Genomic DNA, 21668 nt, shown 5'->3' with positions numbered 1-21668 from the left:
TAGTCTGATGGGGGCTCCCTTATAGATGACTTGATGCTTTTCTCTTGCTGTGTTCTCTCTCTGTCTTTAAGCTTTGCAAATTTGACTATAACGTGTCTTGGAGAGGATCTTTTTGGATTGAATCTGTTTGGGGACCTTTGAGCTTCCTGGATCTGAAGGTTTGTATCTCTCCCTACCCCTGGGAAGTTTTCTGTTATTATTTCCTTGAATAGGTTTTCAATACCTTTTCCTTTCTCCTTCCCTTCTGGAATACCTACAATTCGGATGTTAGAGCACTTGAGGTTGTCTGCTATCTCTCTCAGATTTTCTTCATTATTTTTAATTTTTTTCCTTTTTTTTTCTGTCTGCCTGAGTTATTTCAAAAAGACCACCTTCAAGATCTGAAATTTTCTTCTGCTTGCTCTAGCCTGCTGTTCAAGCTCTCTGTTGTGTTTTTTATTTCATCGAGTGAATCTTTCATTTCTAGGAGTTCTGCTACACTCCTTTTTAAGGTATTAATCTCTTTGTAAATTTCCTCTTTCATATTCTGGATATTTTTCCGTGTTTCACTGTGTTCTCTAATTGAATCTTCTTTTATTCCTTCAAGCTTTCTTAAGATCACTGCTCGGAATTCCTTTTCAGACATTTCAAGGATTCCTTGTTCTATGGGGTCTGGAATTTGAGCATTAGTGTATTCATTCAGTGGTGTCCTATCTTCTTGTTTGTTTGCAGTTCTAGTATTTTTTTTCATTGTTATTTGGTCATCGGGTAGAGGACTTGCTTCTTCTGTTACTCTGGGGTGGGCTATAAGGATAAAGTCTTCCTCCTCTATTTGCAGGCTCTACTGGTGACTCTTCTTATATCAGTGTAGTCAAGTGAGTGGCAGGCTGCCTGTAGAGTGGCCCTGACTGCTACTGTGGTGGTGAACTGTCCTTGTGGTGACAGAAGGTGTGGCAGTGACTATATTACACTACCTTGGCTCCTGTTCCAGCTTTTGTGGCCACAGACTGAGCCCCTGGTGCTGTGCAGGTCTCTGCTCACCTTGGCAGCCACTGGGCTGTTTGTGCTCCCCTTCCTCCTGGGGCCTTAGACTGAGCCCTGGTGCCACACAGGTCTTGGCTTGCCTGAGCAGCTGCTGAGGTATGGCCACTTATCCCTTAGACCAGGCCCCAGTGCCGCAAGGGTCTGGTCTTGGCTCGCCTTGGCAGCTGCTGGGTTATGGGCACTTCCCTCTGGACCTTAGACTGGGCCCTGGTGCTGCAAGGGTCCTGACTTTTCATTTTGTTTCCTTTTCTTGTGCAGACTTTTTAGTTTGATGTAATCCCACCTGTTTATTTTTGCTTTTGCAATCGTATTCATAAAATCTTTGCCAAGATCAATGTCAAGGAGCTTTCCCCCTATGTTTCCTTCTAGTAATTTTACATTTTCAGGTCATATGTTTAAATTTTTAATCCATTTCAAGTTGATTTTTGTATATGGTATGAGATAAGGATCCAATTTCATTCTTTTGCATGTGGATATCCAGTTTCTCCAACACCACCTACTGAAGAGACTATCCTTTCCCCATTGTACATTCTTGGCAACTTTATTGAAGATTAGTTGACTGCATATGTGTGGGTTTATTTCTGGGCTCTCTACTCTGTCCCACTGGTCTATGTGTCTGTTTTTTATGCCAGTAGTATACTGTTTTGATTCTTATAACTTTATAATATACTTTGAATTCACATAGTGTGATGTCTTCAGCTTTGTTCTTTCTCAAGATTGCTCTGGCAATTCAGGGACTTTTGTGGTTCCATATGAATTTTGGGATTGTTTTTTCTATTTCTGTAAAAAATGTTATTGGAATTTTGATAGGGATTGCATTCAATCGGTAGGTAGTATTTCAATAGTATGGGCATTTTAGCAATATTAATTCTTCCAATCCATGAATACAGGATATCTTTCAGTTTATTTGTGTCTTCTTAAATTTCTTCCTTCAATGTTTTACACTATTCAATGTATACATCTTTTACTTCCTTAGTTAAATTTATTCCTAAGTATCTTATTCTTTTTGACACTATGTAATTGGAATTATTTTAATTTGTTTTTCAGATGGTTCACAGTTAATATTTAGAAACACCTCTGATTTTTGCATGTTGATTTTGTATTCTGGAACTCAACTGAATTACTTTATTACTTCTAACAGCTGTTTGATAAACTCTTTAGGGGTTTTTATGTAAAAGATCATGCCAACTGCAAACAGAGACAATTTAACTTCTTCCTTTCTGGTTTGGATGTCTTTTATTTCTTCTACATGCCTAATTGCTCTGGCAAGGACTTCCAGTACTATGTTGAATAGAAATGGCAAGAGTGGACATCCTTACCTTGTTCCTGAAAACTTTTGATCATTGAACATGATGTTACCTGTGGGCAATCAGGCAAGATAAAAGAAATAAAGGGCATCCAGACTGGAAAAGGTGAAGTCAAACTGTCCCTGTTTGCAGATGACATGATCATATATATAGAAAAACCTAAAGGACTATACCAAAAAACTCTTAGAGCTGATTAACAATTTCAGTCATGTTGCAAGATACAAAATCAACACCCCAAAATCAGTAGCATTCTTATACTCCAATAACAAACTAGCAGAAGAAATCATGAAAGTAAGCCCATTTACAATAGTCACCAAAAAATAAAATACCTAGGAATTACTTTAACCAAGGAGGTGAAAGATCTCTACAAGGAGAACTACAAGACTACTGAAAGAAATTAAAGAGGACATGCAGAGTATGCATAAAGCAAATGTACTTCACAAGGCCTGGTTTTCCAAAGCTTTGCAGTTTCAAATATTGACCTTGCAAAGGACAGGAAATTTTCCCCAGGCTATAGTTTCTGTTGTAAGATTAAGAATTGTAACACAGCAAGATTGCTGGCTCAAAGGCAGACAGGTTACTGATTGATATGTGAAAATACTGGGAAATTGCTGTAAGAAGAGAATGTTTGCTAAGATCAAGCTTTTGTTGGTGGATCAACTTAACTTCTTGAAAAATTCCATTATGGAATGTCACTTTGCTTTTCTTACTGAATGTTACCCACTTCTATTGCTAAACTTGTTAAACTATACTTAGCAAAAACCGCACCTATGTTCTCTTCCTGTAACTTCCTGGTCTGGAGAATAAATGCAGGAAGAGAACCCCAATTCGTGGTTAATTTTGCAAATGGAAGGAATGCCTCTATCTTGAGGGTTCCAGGAGATTAACCCCTTTTCAGGGCTTTTCACTGCTCAGAAGACGGGCTTTGAGTAATCTTTGGCGGCTCCGTCACCCAGGGGAAAAGGGGAGACAAATCCGTGGGAGGCAAAGCAACAATGACGCAAAAAGGTGGAAAGACATACCATGTTCTTGGATTGGAAGAATTAACATTGTACAAAAGCAATCTGAAGATTCAATGCAATCCCCATCAAAATACCAATGACATTCTTCACAGAAATAGAAAGAAGAACCCTAACATTCATACGGAACAACAAAAGACCCCAAATAGCCAAAGCAATCCTGAACAAAAAAAAAAAATAAAGCCAGAAGCATAACACTACCTGACTTCAAATTATATTACAAAGCTATTGTAACTGAAACAGCATGGTACTGGCATAAAAACAGACACTCAGATGAATGGAACAGAATAGAAAACCCGGAATCAACCCACATACTACAGCCAACTGATCTTTGACAAAGGCAATAAGCGCATACATTGGGAAAAAGACTGCCTCTTCAATAAATAGTGCTGGGAAAATTGGACATCCATAAGCAGAAGAATGAAATTGGACCCGTACCTCTCACCATATACCAAAATCAACTCAAAATGGATTAAAGACTTAAATATAAGACCTAAAACCACAAAATTACTAAAAGAAAACATAGGGGAAACATTCCAGGAAGTAGGACTGGGCAAATGCTTTATGAATAAGACCCCAAAGGCACGAGCAACAAAAGAAAAAATAAACAAATGGGATTATATCAAATTTAAAAGCTTCTGCACAGCAAATGGACTTGTCATATAAGACTTCAAAAAGTTCATGAAAAAATGGAATTAAAAGATAGAAATAAAAATATAAATGTTATTTCTCAACATAAGCTCCATCAAGTTCAAGACACTTTTGTAAGCAATGATAAAAGTCATTTAGTCCATACCTAAAGAACAGAAGGTCCTGGGATTTAACCATGTCAATGCATTCTTTTTTACATTATTAACTGAAGAAAAATGGGTGCCCTTTAAAGATATTTTTAAGATTAGGAAACAAAAAGAAGTCAGAAGGAGCTAAATCAGGACTGTAAGGTGGATGCCTAATGACTTCCACTGAAACTCTCACAAAATTGCCCTTGTTTGATGAGAAGAATGAGTAGGAGCATTGTCATGGTGGAGAAGGACTCTCTGGTGAAGATTTTCCTGGGTGTTTTTCTGCTAATGTTTTAGATAACTTTCTCAAAACACTCTCATAGTAAGTAGATATTATCATCTCTGGCCCTCCAGAAAATCAACAAGCAAAATGCCTTGAGCATCCCAAAAAACCATTGCCATGACCTTTGCTCTTAACCAGTCCACTTTTGCTTTGACTGAACCACTTCCACCTCTTGGTAGTCATGGCTTTGATTGTGCTTTGTCTTCAGGGTTATACTGTAAAGCCATGTTTTATCTCGTGTCACAATTCTTTTAAGAAATGCTTCAGAATCTTGATCCTACTCATTTGTGATTTCCATTGAAAGCTCTGCTCTTGTCTGCAGCTGATTTGTATGTGGAATCTTTAAAGTTTTCTACATATAAGTTCATATGATCTCCAACAGTTTTGGAACCCACTGAGTGAAAAGTTTGCTCAACTTTATTTTTTCAGTCAGTATTGTGTCAGCTGAACTAATTGAGATGTTCATGGCATTGGCTATTGTTTCTGTTAATTGTTTGTCTTCAATTAGAGAATGAACAAGATTTTTTTTTTCCTTGCAAATTGATGTGGATGGTCCGCTGCTGCAGGCTTCATCTTTAACATCATCTCATCCTTTCTTAAAACAAGTTATTGATTTGTAAACTGCTGATTTCTGTGGGGCATTGTCCCCATAAACTTTTTGTAAAGCATCATTTCTATAAACAGAAATAATCTTACTCCTTCCTTTCTGATTTGGATGCCTTTTCCTTCCTTTTCTTGCCTAATTGCTGTGACTAGGACTTCCAGTACTATGTTGAATAGAAGTGGTGAAAGTGAGCATCCTTTTCTCATTCCTGATCTTAGAGCAAAAGCTTTCAATCTTTCACCACTGAGAAGAATGTTCACAGTGGGTTTTCCATATATGGCTTTTATTACGTTGAAGTAGTTTCCTTCCATTCCTAATTTGTTGAGTATTTTTATGATGAAAGCATGTTGAATTTTGCTAAATGCCTTTTCTACATCAATTGAGATGATCGTGTGTTTTCTACCTTCATTCTGTTAATGTAGTTTATTTCATTGGTAAATTTGCATATATTGAGCCACTCTTGCATTCTAGGAGTAAATCCTATTTATTTATGGTGTATAATCTTTTTAATATGCTGCTGAATTTGGTTCGCTAGTATTTTGTTGAGGAGTTTTGCATCTATGTTCATTAGGGATATTGGCCTGCAATTTTCTTTTCTTGTAGTAGCCTTGTTTGGATATGGTATCTGGGTAAAGAAGAGAAGACTTCCAAACCCATAGTAAGTCTTAAAATTGGGTAGTGTGATTCCTCCAACTTTATTCTTCCTTTTAAAAATTGTTTTACATATTCAAGTTCATTTGCCTTTCCATAAAAATTTTAAAATCAGTTTGCCTATATGTACAAAAAAAATCTTGCTGAAATTTTGATTGATATTGCACTAAATCTATAGCTTAATTTGGGGAGAACTGAAATTTTTACTATGTTGCATCTTCCAATCCATGAGCATAGTATGTCCTTCCATTTAATGAAGACTTCTTTGATTACTTTCATGAACGTCTTGTGGTTCAGCATACAGATCCAGTATATATTTTGATAAATTTACACCTACTTATTTCATTTTTTGGAAGTACTGTAAATGGTACTATTTTCAACACTTTTGTTTCTGATTTTACATTTCCAGTATATAGAAATTTGATTACTTTTGTGTTGACATTGTATCCTGTAACCTCACTTGGTAGTTCTATGAATTTATGTGTAGATTCATTGGGGTTTTTCTTTTAATATAGATAGCCATGTTTTATGCAAATGGAAATCAATTTATTTATTCTTTTACAATCTATATGTCTTTTATTTCTTGCTTTATTGCACTGGATAAGACTTCCAGTACAAAGCTTAACAGAAATGGAGAAAGGAGACTCTTTTGTACCATACACTCTTTCTATTCTAATTCTGGGACTGGGATGACTGATAGACCTTTTAACTCTACAGATCCCCATGGCTCTGTTCACTTTTTTAATGGAGGTATAATTCAGAAAACAAAATTAAACACATTAACCATTTTGAAGTATTTAATTCAGTGACTTTTAGTACATTCATAATGTTATGCAACCATTACCACTACTAATTCCAGAATATTTTCATTACCCCCAAAAGAAACCCTGTATCCATTAAGCAGTCACTCCTTGTTATGGGACAGAGGTGATACACGCCACCACCACCGCCCCCCCGCCGAATTCATATGTTGAAGCCCTAACCCCCAATACCTCAGAATGTGATGTATTTGGAGACAGGGCATTTAAAGAGGTGATTAGTTAAAATGGGGCCACTGGAGTAGGCCCTAATCTAAACTGACTGCTGTCCTCCTAAGAAGGAGAAATTTGGACATGCAAAGGGACACCAGGGATGTGCATGCAGAGGAAATGCCATGTGAGGAAACAGCAAGAAGGTGGCCATCTGCAAGCCAAGGAGACCTCAGAAGAAACCAACATTTATGAAAAATGCTGCTACGAGCATTGTATACAAGGTTTTGTTTGAACACTGCATTAGTTCGTTTCTGTTGCTTCTAAAAAATACTTGAAACTGTGTGATTTATAAAGAAAATGAAATTTATTGCTTAGTTTCAGAGGCTGGGAAGTCCAAAGTCCAGGGAACACAGCTGGTGAAGGTCTTGGTGGTGACTTCAGTGATGGCAGGGTATCACATTGTGAAAATGGTGGAGCAGAGAGAGCAGAAAGAGAAAGAATCTCCTCTCTCTTCTTTTAAAGCCCTCAGAACCATGCCCCTGACCACCATTTATAATCTATTCACTACAGCATGGTCCTACAATTTAATCACCTCTTCAAGGCTCCACCTTTCAATTACCATAATAGGACTTCCCACCCTCCTAATAGTCACAGTGGGGGCTAAGTTTCTAATACATAAAATTCAGGGAACACAATTCAAGCTTCAGTCAGTTTCAGGGGGACATAATTCAATCCACTACAAACACCTTGTCTTCATTTGTCTTGGGTATATACTTAGGAGTGTAACTCCATGGTCATATGGTAAGTCTGTGTTTAACTTTTTGTGGAATGGCCAAACTTTACCACAGCAGTTGAACCACTTTACCTTCCCACCAGCAACAGATGATGGTTCCCTCTTCTCTACATTCTTGCCAACTTGTATTATTTTCCTTCTCGTAAAAAAATTATAGCCATTTTTGATTTCCCTGATGATGAATGATGTTGAGCATCTTTTCATGTGTTTATTGGCCATTTGTACATCTTCCTTGGAGAAAAGTCTATTCAAGTCCTTTGCCCATTTTTAAAACTTGAAGTGAAATTCACATAACATAAAATTAACTACTTTAAGTTGAACCGTTCAGAAGCATTTAGTACATTCACAATGTTGTGCAACCACCACCTCTATCTAGTTCAAAAACTTTTACATCACCCTGAAATAAAACCCTGTGTCCATTAAGCAGTTACTTGCCATTGTTCCTTCCAACCAGTCCATGCCAACCACCAGTCTACCTTTTGTCTCTATGGATTCAGCCATTCTGGATATTTCCTATAAATGAAATCATACAATATGTGACATTTTGCGTTTGGCTTCCTTCACTTAGCATGTTTTCAAGATTCTTCCAGGCTATAGCATGTTTCAGAACTTTGTTCCTTTTTTATGAATGAGTTTTCTATTAAATGGATATACTAGGCTTTGTTTATCCATTCATCAGTTGATGGATATTTGGGTTGTTTCCACTTTTTGGCTATTGTTAATAGTGATGCTATAAACATTCATGTACAAGTATTTGTTCGAGTACCTGTTTTTAATTCATTTGGTTAAATACCTAGTAATGGAATTATTAAGTCGTATCGTAACTCTATGGTTAACTTTTTGAATAACCACCAAAATGTTTTCCAAAGCTGCTGAACCAATTTACATTCCCACTACCAATGTCTAGAGGTTCCAATTTCTCCACATCTTCACCAAGACTTGTCATTTTCCCTTTTGTATTATTATGGCCAACCTAGAAGGTGTGAAGTGGTATCTCATAATTTTGATTTGTAATTTCCAGATGACTAATAGGGTTGAGCATCTTTTTGTGTGCTTGTTGGCTATTTATCTTCTTTGGAGTAATGTCTGTTCAAAACCTTTGCCCATTTTTAGATCAGGTTGTTAATCTTTTTGTTTGTTGAGTTGTAAGAGTTCTCTATATAGTCTGGATAGTAGATCCTTATCAGATATAAAATTTGGAAATGTTTTCTATTTTGTAGGTTGTCTTCCTACTTTGTTGATAATGTCTTGACACACAAAAGTTTTAGATTTTTAAAAAGTCCAATTTATCTATTTTTTCTTTTGTGATTCATGGTTTTGGTTTCTTATCTAAGAATACACTGCCAAATCCAATGTCAAAGATTTACTCCATGTTTTCTTCTAAGTGTTTTATGGTTTAAATGTGTATATTTAGGTCACTGACTTATTTTGAATTAATGTTTGTATATTGTGTGAAGTAGGGTCCAACTGCACTCTTTTCTATGTGGATATCCAGTTGTAAAAGCACAACTTGTTGAGCAGACTATTACTTGCCCATTGAATAACATCGGCACACTTGTTGAAAATCAATTGGCCATAGATACATGGGTTTTTCTAAACTCTCACTTCTATTCCATTGATCTATATTTACATCAGTTACACACTGTTTTGCCTACTAAAGCTTTGTACTAAGTTTTGAAATCTGGAAGTGTGATTTCTCCAACTTTGTTCTTTTCTTTCAATATTGTTTTGGCTATTCAGCACCATTGCAATGGACCATTTTTTCCACTTCTGGCAAAAAGTCCACCAGAATTTTAATAGGGATTGCACTGAATCTGTAGATCTCTTTGGGAAGTATTGTCATCTTAACAACATTAAGTCTTCCCATCCATGAATGTAAGATGTCTTTTGATTTATTAGGTGTTCTTTAATTTCTTTCAGCAATGTTTTCTAGTTTCAACTGTACAAGTCTCTTCCCTCCTTGGTTAAATTTTTTCTAGGTATTTTATTATTTTTGATGCTATTTTAAATGGAATTTTCTTCTTAATTTCCATTTTGGATTGTTCACTGCTGGTGTTTAGAAACACACTGATTTTTGTGTGTTGAACCCTGGAACTTTGCTTAATTTTTTTATTAGCTCTGGTAGCTTTAGGGGGATTCTTCAGTATATTATTATATACAGGATCACGTTACCCACAAATGCAGATATTTTTACTTCTTCCTTTCCAACTTCAATGCCTTTTTCATCCAAATTGTTCTGGCTAGAACTACTACTACAATGTTGAATAACAGCGATGAATTCAGGCATCCTTGCTTTGTTCCTGTGATTAGGGGAAAAGCTTTCAGTTTTCACCATTGAGTATAATGTCAGTGTTTCTCATAAATGCCCATAAACGTTGAGGAAGTTCCTTTCTATTCCTAGTTTTCTGGTTATTTTTATCACAAAAGGGTTTTGGGTTATTTAAAAATGCTTTTTCTGCATCATTTTTTCCCCTTTATTCTATTAATGTGGTGTTTTACATCAATTGATTTTCTTATGTTGAACCATGCTTGCATGTCTGGAATAAATCCCACTTGGTCATGGTGTATATTCCTTTTAATATGCTGTTGGATTCAATTTTCTAGTATTTGGATGAGGACTTTTCATCTGTATTCATAAGAAATATTTGTAATTTTCTTTTTTTGCAAAGTCTTTGTGTAGCTTTGGTATAAGAGTAATGCTGGTCACACAGAATTAATAGGTGCTCCCTCCTCTTCTATGTTCTAGAAGAATATGAGAAGAATTGGTGTTAATTTTCCTTTAAATGTGTGGCAGAACTGCCCACTGTAGCCATCTATTCTTAAACTTTTCTTCTGAGGAGGTTCTGATAACTGATTCAATCTATTCATTTTTTATAGTTATGTTCAGGTTTTCTATTTTTTAAACACTTTTGGTAATTTGTGTGTTTCTAGGAATTTGTCCACTTCACTTAGGTTATCTAATTTGTTGCCATACAATTGCCCATAGTTTCACCTTTTTAATTCTGTAAGGTTGGTAGTAATTTCCCTATGTTTACTTCAGATTTTAGTTATTTGGGTCTTCTCTCACTTTATCAGTTTAGCTAAAGAAAGGTCAATTTTGTTGATCTCTCTACTCATTTTGTTTTGTTTTGTTTTTCCACTGTAATATTCATAATTTCCTTTCTTCTGATTGTTTCGGATTTGGTTTGCTCTCCTTTTTCTAGTTCCTTAAGGTGTAAAGTTAGGTTACTTACTTGAGATATTTATTTTTTCTTTATTTTTATTTTTTTAACAGTAGGTAAAATCAGAATTTATTATACTAAATTTGTATTTAACAGCATCCTTTTTAAAGAACATGAAAATTCTTCATGGTATTTTATACTAAAATTTCTTAGGGAACTTTTATTTTTTTTACTATCGGAATACTTTCTGCTATATAATTTACCAGTCAGTTGAAGGAGTACACAGTAACAGATTCATCCAAGACAAAACAAAGATATGAAAATGACATAGAAGCTGAGAAATAACTCAAGTCCTTTAAAATCAATCTCTAATAAGTTTTTTACATTCCTCTTATTTTTCTACGCAAGTAATAATTACAATAACATTATTTTAGGTTCTCATGATACTTAAATTGAGATAAAAATTAAGATATCTTGCCTTGTTCCCTGTAGGCCATGTGTATTAGTCCATTTTCTGTTGCTTATAATAGAATACCTGAAAATGGGTAATTTATAAAGAAATGAAATTTATTTCTTACAGTTCCAGAGGCTATGAAGTCCAAAGTCCAGAGAACACATCCAGGTGAGGGCCTTCTTCTGGGTAGTGATTCTCTACAGCAACTCAGGGTATCACATGGCAAGAGAATGGCATGAGCAAGAGTGTGAGATTTTTTTTTTAATGTAGATGGGTACAGCTATAAATTTACCTGTGAACACTGCTTTTGTTGTATCCCATACATTTCATTATTTTGTGTTTTCATTTTAATTAGTCTCAAAATATTTTCTAATTCTCCTTGTGATTTCTCCTTTGTCCTGTTGGCTGTTTAAGAGTGTGCTGTTTAATTTCTACCTATTTGTGAATTTTCCAGATTTCTTTCTGTAATTGATTTCAGATTTCATTCTATTTTTGTAGGAAAAGATGCTTCACGTGATTTCAGTCATTTAAAATTTTTGAGACTTATTTTGTAGACTAACAAATGGTTTGTCCTGGAGAATGTTCCATGTGCACTTGAGAAGAATGTGTATTCAGCTGCTATTGGGTGGAGTGTTCTATGTATGTTTGTTAGGTATAGTTGTTTTATAATGTTGTTCAAGGCTTCCTTTTTAATTTTTTTTTTTTTTTTGTCTAGTTGTTCTATTCTTTAGTGAAGGTGGAATGTTGAAGTCTCCCACTATTATTCTTGAACCTTTTTCTTTCTTCAAGTCTGTAAGTTTTTGCTTCATATGTTTTAGGAGATCTTTTATTAGGTGCATATATGTTTATAATTGTCATATCCTCTTGTTGGATTGGCACTTTTATCATTATAAAATGTCCTCCTTTGTCGCTCGTAAAAATTTTTGTCTTAAACTTTATTTATGCTGCCTGATATTACTATAGCCACTCCAATTCTCTTTGGTTACTGTTTGCTTAGAATATCTTTTTCCATTCTTTTACTTTCAACCTACTTTTGACATTGGATCTAAAGTGAATCTTTTGTAGACAACATATAGTTAGATCATGTTTTTTCTCTTTTAACCATTCTGCCAATCTCTGTCTTTTCATTGGAGAGTGTTATATTTACATATAATGTAATTATTGACGAGGATTTATTTATGCCATTTTGCTATTTGTTTTCTATATGTCTTTTTGGTTGTTCCTCTGTTCCCCCATTACTCCCTTTTTTTGTGTTAGATACATACTTTCAAGTGCACCATTTTTATTCCCTTCTTATTTATTTCTTTTACAATATACTTTTTAATTATTTTCTTAATAATTGCCCTGGAGATTACAATTAACATCTTATTTGTAACAATCTAGTTTGAATCAATGCCAACTTAGTTTCAATAATATACTCTGCTTATATATACTTTTTATTCCTATCCTTTTAAGTTGTTATTGCTAGAAATTATATCTTTATACACTGTGCCCATCAACTTAGATCTGAAATTGTTCTATGTATTAGTCTTTCAAGTTATATAGAGAAAAAAGAAAAGTTACAAACTGACAATACATTATACTGACTTACATTTAACTGTATAGTTAACTTTCTGGTGTTCTCGATCTCTTTTTGTGGACTCAATTTATTGTCTAGTGTCCTTTCATTTCAGCCTGAAGGACTCCCTTTAGCATTTCTTGTAGAGAATATCCACTAGTAATGACCTCTCTGTTTTTGCTTATCTGGGAATGTCTTGATTCTGCCTTAATTTTAAAAAGATAAATTTGCCAGAAGATGTAAAATTCTTGCCTCACAGTTGTTTTTTTTTAAATTTTCTATTAGCACTTTGAATATATTGACCCACTGCCTTTCAGCCTTTCTAGTTTCTGATGAGAAATTGCCTCTCAGTCTTATTGAAGATCCCATGTATTTAATGAGTTACTTCTCTCTTGCTGCTGTGGAGATTCTCTTTGCTTTTGGCTTCTAAATCTTTGATTATAATGCTTTCTGATGTGGATCACCTTGAGTTATCTGCTTTGAGTTCTTTGAGCTTCTTGACAGATTCATGTCTTTCACCAAATTTGGGAAGTTTTTAGCCATTATTTCTTCAAGTACTTTTCCTGCCCCTGTCTCTCATTTGCCCCTGTGACTCTGATTATGAGTATATTGGCATGTTTAATGGTGTCCTGCATGTCTTTTTGGCTCTGTTCAGTTTTCTTCACTCTTCTTTCTGCACCTCAGACTGGGTAATCTCAATTGACCTACATTCAAGTTTGCTGATTCTTTTCCCTTCTTGATTCTGATATTGAACCTCTCTACTAGATTTTTCACTTCAGTGATTGTACTTCTTAGCTCCAGAATTCCTATTTGGTTCCTTTTTTATAATTTTTGTCTCTGTATTGATATTCTCTACTTGATATTCTCTGTCATTCTTATGGTTTTCTTTAGTTCTTTGTACATGATTTCCTTTAGTTCTTTGAGATTCTTTTAAATAGTTGCTGTAAAGTTTTTGTCTGGTAAGTCTAATGTCTAGACTTCCCTGTGGAAAGGTTCTATTAGTTTCTTTTTCCTGTATATAGGCCATAATTTGTTTCTTTGAATGCCTCATTATTTTTTTGTTAAAACTGGGCATTTTGAATATTATAATCTGACATCTCTGGGAATCAGACTCTACCCCCTCCCCGAGGTTCATTGTTGCTTATTGTTTCTGATTTTGTTTACGTGTTTAGTGACTTTTCTGAACTTATTTTTATAGTCTGTATTCTTTGTTATGTGTGCTGACTGAGCTCTTTGTCCTGTTAGCTGCGTGGTTGTCTAGTGATTTGATAGAGATTTCTTTAAACACTAAGGTTCTGCTGTTTTTTCCCCTTGATTAAGCATTTTTCTAGGTGCTGTAAAGTTTTGATTAGTTTCAACAGTTTCAATAAAGTTGATGTGACAGTTTTTGTTACAGTATTCACTACTTTTGTGGAGGATTGGGCTTTTGAAGTTTCCTACTCTGCTATTTTTGCATATGTCACTCCCTCTCTTTGCTTTTTTAGTCAATATGGTTTTTTCTCCCTTGTTCAGGTTGGATAATCTCTACTCATCTATCGTCAAAGTTTACTGGTTCTTTCCTCTGTTATCTACATTCTGCTATCAATTCCATCTAGTGAGGTGTGTGTTTCAATGATTATATTTTTCAGTTTTAAAATTTGCATTTAATTCTTTATGTCCTGCATTTACTTGCTGAGGCTTTCTATTTAAACATTGTACAAGAGTGTTTGAAAGTGCTTTCCTGAACATTTTTGTAATAGTTGCTTTAAAGTCTTTATCAGACAATTCCTACATTAGTGTCATCTCAGTATTGGCATTTGTAGATGCCTTTTTCCATGCAAGCTGAAATTTTCATAGTTCTTCACATGCCAAGGAATTCCGAGTTGCATTCTGGGTATTGTGAATATTATATTGAGATGCTGGATTTTGTTTAGGTTCTATGGAGAATGTTGTTGTTTTTGTTTCAGTATGCAATCTACCTACTTAGGTTCAGGTTGAAAATTCCACAGCCTTCTGTGGGCAGTGGTTCCAATGGCAGTTCAGTTTTCAGAGCCACTGTAGTGCTCTTTGAATCTTTCCACCACCTTGTGGTCAGTATGAGACCTCTGTGGTGGTCTGTTGGTTAATTCTGTTCTCAGTTATGCTAACTGGGATCAGATCCATGTATACACTGCTCAAGGCTGAGCCCAGAAATTTATAACAGCTTTATGAAGTTGCTTTATCACATTCTTTCCTTTACATAATTTCCTGGAAGCCATTTATGTGATTTCTCGGACTCCTTTTGATCCTCCTGCCAGAAACTTGGGACTGTAGTTACTCCTCTCTTTTGTGCTCTTCCATGATTGGGCCTGCCTATACACAGAATGTGTAGTAAACAGGCTTTCATTCTTAAGCCAAAATCATCATCATCATTGTCAGTAGCAGTAGCAGTATCAAGAATTCTTCTAACAAATAGGTAACACTACTACTACTAACAACAATAATAATAATCAACCATCTGGGAGGAAATATGACAGCAATTGTTAAGATTGGTGTCCCAGAGCAAGATACTGGAAGTCTAGTATTTAGTGATATGTGAACAAAATGGCTGACTCCCAACCCACTTACCCTAAAGTAAAGCTTCCTGGTGACAAGCCAAGGACACCTTGTTCTTAAAAATGGACCAATAAGATTTAAAAAAAAAAAAAAAAAAAACTTAAATAGAAAAAAATGACCACAGAGGAAACAGATAACTGCAAAAACAGAAGAAAATTTAACATTTCAACATTATATCAATAAAATAAGAACAGGATGCTGTGAAATGGGAGTAATCACTAAAGAATGAAAAAACTCTTGAAAATTAAAATTATAAAATTGCATATTGCCAGTGCCAAAACACACACACACACACACACACACACACACACACACACACAAAATTGCCAAAATAAAAAATTCCATGAAAGGATTAGAAGATAAAATAAATATCTGAAAAACAGGAAAAAAACAAAAGAGACAGAAAATATGAATGAAAAGAATCACCAGGGTCAGTCTAGAACCTTTAATATCTGACTGATAAAAATTCTAGAAAGAGAAAAGGGAAACATGGGGAGGAATTACCAAGAATAGAGAAAAGGATGTGATACATCTGTCCTACTAAGTTATGGGGAGGAGGAGGGAAGCAGCTGTAAGAGAGGAAGCTGGTGATACATCTCTTCCTGCTAGGACTTCAAGTACATGAAAGAAGAGTAAATTGGGTAAGTTAAGGAGAATAGTGACCATGAGTACAAGCACTCCTGCCCTGATTCCCATAACCATTATGAGACCAAAAAGCCTCCTTTCCATACAGCATAGGTTCATTTAAGTCATCTCCTCAATAATTCAGATGCTGTTCTAGAGTCAAACACAGGGAGTAAGGAAAGTAACTGAAGGAATGAAAAGTTATTCTCCAAGATTGATATAAACTAGAAGCAACTGTTTAAATTATGGAATTGGACTGAGTTATGAATAAGATTTTCCCTCCCCAAGAACTGGGTAGGTTGTGGTTTGTTTTATGTGGGGATACAAAAGAAAATAATAGGGAACTTCCCAGAGCTGAAATACACGTGCTGTCTGATTGGAAGTGCCCAATAGTTTGAATAAGATATCTAATATGTCATGAAAAATTTTACAACATCAAGAATAAAGAGAAATTCCTAAAAACTGTTGGGGGGGGAGTACCCTACAAAAGAAATGGACTGGCAAAAGACTTATTATCAATAATAACGGATATTTAAAAACAATGGAAAAATGCCTTCAAAGTTTTGAGGGGGGAAATAATCCATTTAAAAATCTTTATCCAGTAAGGTTATTAATTAAGAATAAAAGCATTTCAGATAAGCAGGACTCAAAAAGTTTAGCTCACATGCACATTGTTCTTAGTAATTTACTAGAAGATCTTTTCCAGCAAAATGACAGCGTGAGCCAAGAAAGATGACATAAAATCCAGACCACAAATGGATACAATCCAGGATATCAGCTGTGCAGCAGGCCTAGAGAAGATATCAGATTAGGGTAGGAGGATGAAGGGTTTCGGGGGCAATCCCAGGAAAAGCAGAGATTCCAAATATTTTTATATTACTCCTAAGAATTTGGAGCTCAGAGACAACACAGAAAAATGAGGGTGGAAAAGCAATCCAAAACTTCATGTAAAAGTAAAAAGCTATACAAGAAAGGAAGTAGAATCACAGTATGCTATTTTACACTGCTTCGTTGTACTAGGAATACTAATTACATTATCATAATAATATAAACATTAATTTTCTACTCTTAGAATCAACCAATAAACAAAGCATAGAAAATGCAATTATGATTACAACACACAACACAGATGTTCACAACTGTCTTATTAACTTATTAACTGTCTTATTAAAGGCTTATGGTAAAACTACAAGTAACAATAAAGAGCCAAGAGATATCATCTCTTGTCAATTGTTAATAGAATAAAAAGGCAAACTTTATTTAAGATTAGAAAAATAACCAACAGAATTACAAAAAATTATAATGTAACTACATTGGAGAGAATGGAGATGGAGCAGTGAGAGCTAAATCCTCATTTGTGAGGGCAAGATGACACTAATAATAAGGAGTATAGATATATCTAAAATTGGTAAATCAAGAAAGATACCATAAGTTTGTTATTTAGAGATATCACAGTAAACATCCTTCTGAGGAGTGAGACTTTATCATAAGTCCTTCTATATCATTTGAAATTTTTTATGCATATGCTATTAGTTTGGTGAAAATTTTAAAAATTAATGTTTCTTGACCAGGTAGTAACACTTCTGAATGATTCCACATTCCAAATCTATGAAAAGGATACAATGAAGGTTCCACACCTCTTGCTCCCTCATACCCACTTCCTCTCTGTTGAGGTGACTAATGTATTTCCTTCTAGGCATTTCTGTGCATTTACAAGCAAATATGCAGGTGTCTTCATGTATCTATTTCTCTTCCACATCTTTACACAAATGTTAGCATACTATATGCACTGTTCTCGTACCCTGTCCTTTTTTTAACAGTGTAGGTTGGAGATATTTTTGTATTACTACCAAGCTTCCTCATAGTTTTTCTTTTGTTGTTTTTTGTTTTTTATGGTTGCGTATTATTACATTATATGTATATATAGATAAACATCTAAATTTTTTCCCAATATTTGCTATGTCAAACAATGCTATAAAAATAAATTGACAAATATTATAAGTAAAAAATTAAAAGTCTTTGCTTCCATCTACCAATTAGACAATGAACTTGGCTTTCATCTCTGCATGCTCAGTATCTACCATGGTGTTGGCATATAACAGATACACAATTAAGATTTGCTAATTTAGGTTGAATTGAATTTTAATGAGGAAAATGACCTATGCAAACATTTAAATGAGATATTGTAATTCTGAAATCAAGGTTATGGCAGAGCAAAGACAAGAATCCACACAAATCTAAATACCCTACATACTCAGTCTTTGTTTTACAATTTGCCAGAGAAAGGAAAATTAGCAGTACAAATCAGTTTAGAATAAGCATTAGAAAGGAAATGTGGAACAGCACTGTCGTGATTTCGTAACAGTGAAGAGACTGCTTATATGATCTAGCTTCCTAGATCCCCAATATCCAAGCTGCTAAAGAGATTCTAATTCTTCATAGAACTGTTAATGGGTATAAGTAGAAATATGGAGTTCCTAGTGTTTTACCAGCAAGAGAAATAAAATAAAAAGGAAAAAAAAAAAAAGAATTCCCTGGACTAGAGGTTAGCCCACCAATAAATATATATATGTCTCTGTCATACTTACTCTGAGCTCTTTTGGGCCTGTATGGATTGAAAACAAGTGTAGAGTACCCGGCCAGTCTACCAAAAAAAAAAAAAAAAAGGAAAGAATTAATATTGAGAAAGGAATAGCAATTTAGTAGACTTTAATATAAAACCCAAAGGTCCCTCTGGAAGTTAAAGATTAAAAGAGATTCCATACATGGAATATGCCATAAATGAATTTCTATAAGATGGATCATATACTCAGTCAACATAAAATGGTCACAACAAAATATCTGCTCATGTGACAGCAGGGAATTGCTAACAAACCTGAGAACCAAGAAGCTGACAAACGTATTCAACTATTTATACTGACAATAAATAAATAAATTTGTGATACAAAGCCAAAAGCATTTCAACTGAAGTATAATGATCAAGATACTGAAATTTAATGCTTCTGGAAAAGAGTGATATTATGAAGAATACTTATTAATAACACAAATACTAAGACTATAACTAAAGTACTAAATGATAGGATACTCATGGTATTCTTGGCAGAATTCATGCCTGCAATGTTTTTTCTTTTTAGTTTTTACTTTTTTAGTAATTTTCTTTTTGTTTGAACTGGCACATATTAAAACTTCTTGACATGAACATAAAATTCAAACAGAATTTAATTCAAACAGAATCCAAATAGAGAATGGCAAGACTAGCCATTGATTGAGCTGCTTAAACTCTCTGACCTTCAGTTTATTCACCCATAAAATGGAGATAATAATATTCTTCATAGGCATGTTGTCAGGATTAGAGCATATTTATGTAAAGCACTTAATAAGTACATGCCATACAATAGGTGATAAACGCTAACAGTTGTTACTGATATTAGCCATCAAAATATACGCAGAATCCAACCACTTCTCATTGTCTCCACTCCTACCACCGTGCTCAAACCTCCATCACCTCTTGCCTAGATTACTGCCCACCATCCAGCATATTCTCAACACAGCAACCAGAGAGATCTCACTAAAACATAAGTCACCCTCCAGTTGCTTTCCAACTCAGAATCAAAGCCAAGGCCTTACAAGATCTGGCCCCCAGTCAACTTTTGGACCTCATTTAGGATGACCAAATGAGTTATCATCCAAACTGGGACACTTTCAAGAAGGAAAGAGGCTAACTAAATAGGACACTGGGATAATCTAGTAAAAAGTGGGACTGACAGAGGCAAACTGGAATGTCACAGTCTTTCTCACTCTGCTGCAGCCACACCAACTTCCTCCATGTTCCAGGAACATGCCACACTCACCTTAGTTTCTTTGCATTGGCTATTTCCTCTGACAGGAACGCTCCTCCCCCAAGAAATCCATAAGACTTGCTCTCTCACCTTCTTCAGATCCTGACTCAATGACCCTTCTCAGTGAAACTTTCCCTGGCCACCCTATTAAAATTGCAAAGAGATTTTCCTCTACTGTGTATGTGTGCATAAACACACACACACACACACACAAACACACACACACACACACACACACACACACACGATACCTTTGTATTTTTATCTTCTATGAAACAGGAAAAAATAAGTCCTACAAAGCCTTGATCCATCATCTGGTACATGGCTTGTGTGCGGACGTCTGAAAATAAACAAAAATAAAAAATCTTCTGTCAGTAAACTGTATCTCGCAGATTCTACAGGCAGAACAGGAATACACTTAAGAACAATATAATTGTAAAAGTGTAAACATTTTACTAAGTTAGGGGAAAACCATGGGAAGTCAGTAATTAAATAACAAAACTTATTAATAACTCTAGGCTGCCTAGCCTGTGAGTAGCTCTGCTACGAAATGTGACATTGAAAGAGAAATTGAAAACTTCATTTAGCTCCCAAAACTTGATCATTTCCTCCATGGGAACTCAAAGAGAAAGGCATTAGAGGAAAAAGAGAACATTTCCTAAAAAAAGGCTTTTGTTTGAACAGCTTCTAAGAAAGTGACTCTGTTATACTTGATAGTAAAGAAAGTGTAGAACTATTATGGAAGAAGCTTTTTGTTACTGAAGTATAATTGATTATTCATATCCTGGGGATACAGTGTTGACTATCATTATTTGTGTACAGTATGTGATGATCATTATCAGCATATTCATTATTACAAATCATCGTTATTCTTTATGGCCCTTACCCAATTTCACCTTAACCCCCCTCTGTCTCCATCTTTCCCACTTCTAGTCACCACAGATTTGTTCTCTCCTTCTGAAAGTTCAATGTATCATTGTGGTCTTTCTTTCATTCTTTCTTTCCTTCTTTCTTAGCACCCACTTATGAGTGAGGACATTCAGTATGTCTCTGTATCTGGCTTACTTCACTTAACATAATTTTCTCCAAATTCATCTACATTGCTGGAAATAACAGAATTTCATTTTTTTCTATGGCTTAGTATTCCATTGTGAATATAGACCACAGTTTACTTATCCAGTTGTCTGTCGATGGACATTTAGGTTGGTTCCATATCTTGGCTATTGTGAATACAGCTGCGATAAACATGGGAGTACAGGTGTCCCTTTGACATGATGCTTTTCATTATTTTGGATATATACCCAGCAGCAGGATTGTTGGATCGTATGGCAGTTGTATCTGTACTTGGTTGAGGAACCTCCATACTGTTTTCCATAGTGGCTGTACTAATTTACAATCCCACCAACAGACATTTGTTATTCTCAGTCTTTTTGATAATAGCCAGTCTGATGGGGGGTGGGGTTGTGAGATGACATCTCATGTGCTGCTCCTGTCAAGAGTGCATAACCTGAACCTAGTCATGAGCAAACAGTAGACAAAGCCAAATGGAGCAATATTCCATCTTCAAAAATGTCCATGTCATGAAAGAGAAAAAAATGCTGTGGAATTGGTCCAGAGTAAAGGAGACTAAAGTGACATGAAGACTAAACGCCAAGCATGATTCAAGAATGGATCCTGGATTGAAAAGAAAAAACTGCTATAAAAGACAGTATTGGGATAACCGGCAAAATTTGAATAAGTTCTGGAGTTTACATAATACTATCTATATTAAATGTCTTGATTTTGATAATTGCACTGTGATTGTGTGAGTGAATATCGTTGTTCTTAAGAAATACACAATGAAGTATTTAACCTCAGTAGAGTTTCCTTATTTACTGTGCCTTTTATTATGAAGGACCTATCTTTTTACTTATCATTTTGCTGATTATGTAACTACTACCTTTACATTCCCCATGGAGTTTAACCTAGCCCATCAGTTTTTATTCAAGTCTTTATTTAGGTTTGTAAGTTGTCTTTAATGACATC

At 35.0% G+C, this 21668-nt stretch overlaps 1 protein-coding gene across 3 annotated transcripts in view; it reads right to left on the bottom strand.

The window, feature by feature from the left end:
* Positions 1-21668, bottom strand: part of BRCC3 (BRCA1/BRCA2-containing complex subunit 3) — a 90996-nt gene that overhangs the window by 55188 nt on the left and 14140 nt on the right. For all 3 annotated transcript variants that reach the window (XM_063083217.1, XM_063083214.1, XM_063083215.1), the window contains exons 6-7: positions 19895-19983; positions 18393-18448 (exon numbers count right to left, since the gene is read on the bottom strand). In XM_063083217.1, the coding sequence (XP_062939287.1) occupies positions 18393-18448; positions 19895-19983 (145 nt within the window). The remainder of the gene's footprint in view (positions 1-18392; positions 18449-19894; positions 19984-21668) is intronic.

The sequence above is a fragment of the Cynocephalus volans genome, chromosome X (genome assembly GCF_027409185.1).
Source record: "Cynocephalus volans isolate mCynVol1 chromosome X, mCynVol1.pri, whole genome shotgun sequence".
NCBI classification, from domain to species: Eukaryota; Metazoa; Chordata; class Mammalia; order Dermoptera; family Cynocephalidae; genus Cynocephalus; species Cynocephalus volans.
This window is presented reverse-complemented; position numbering and strand designations above follow the sequence as displayed.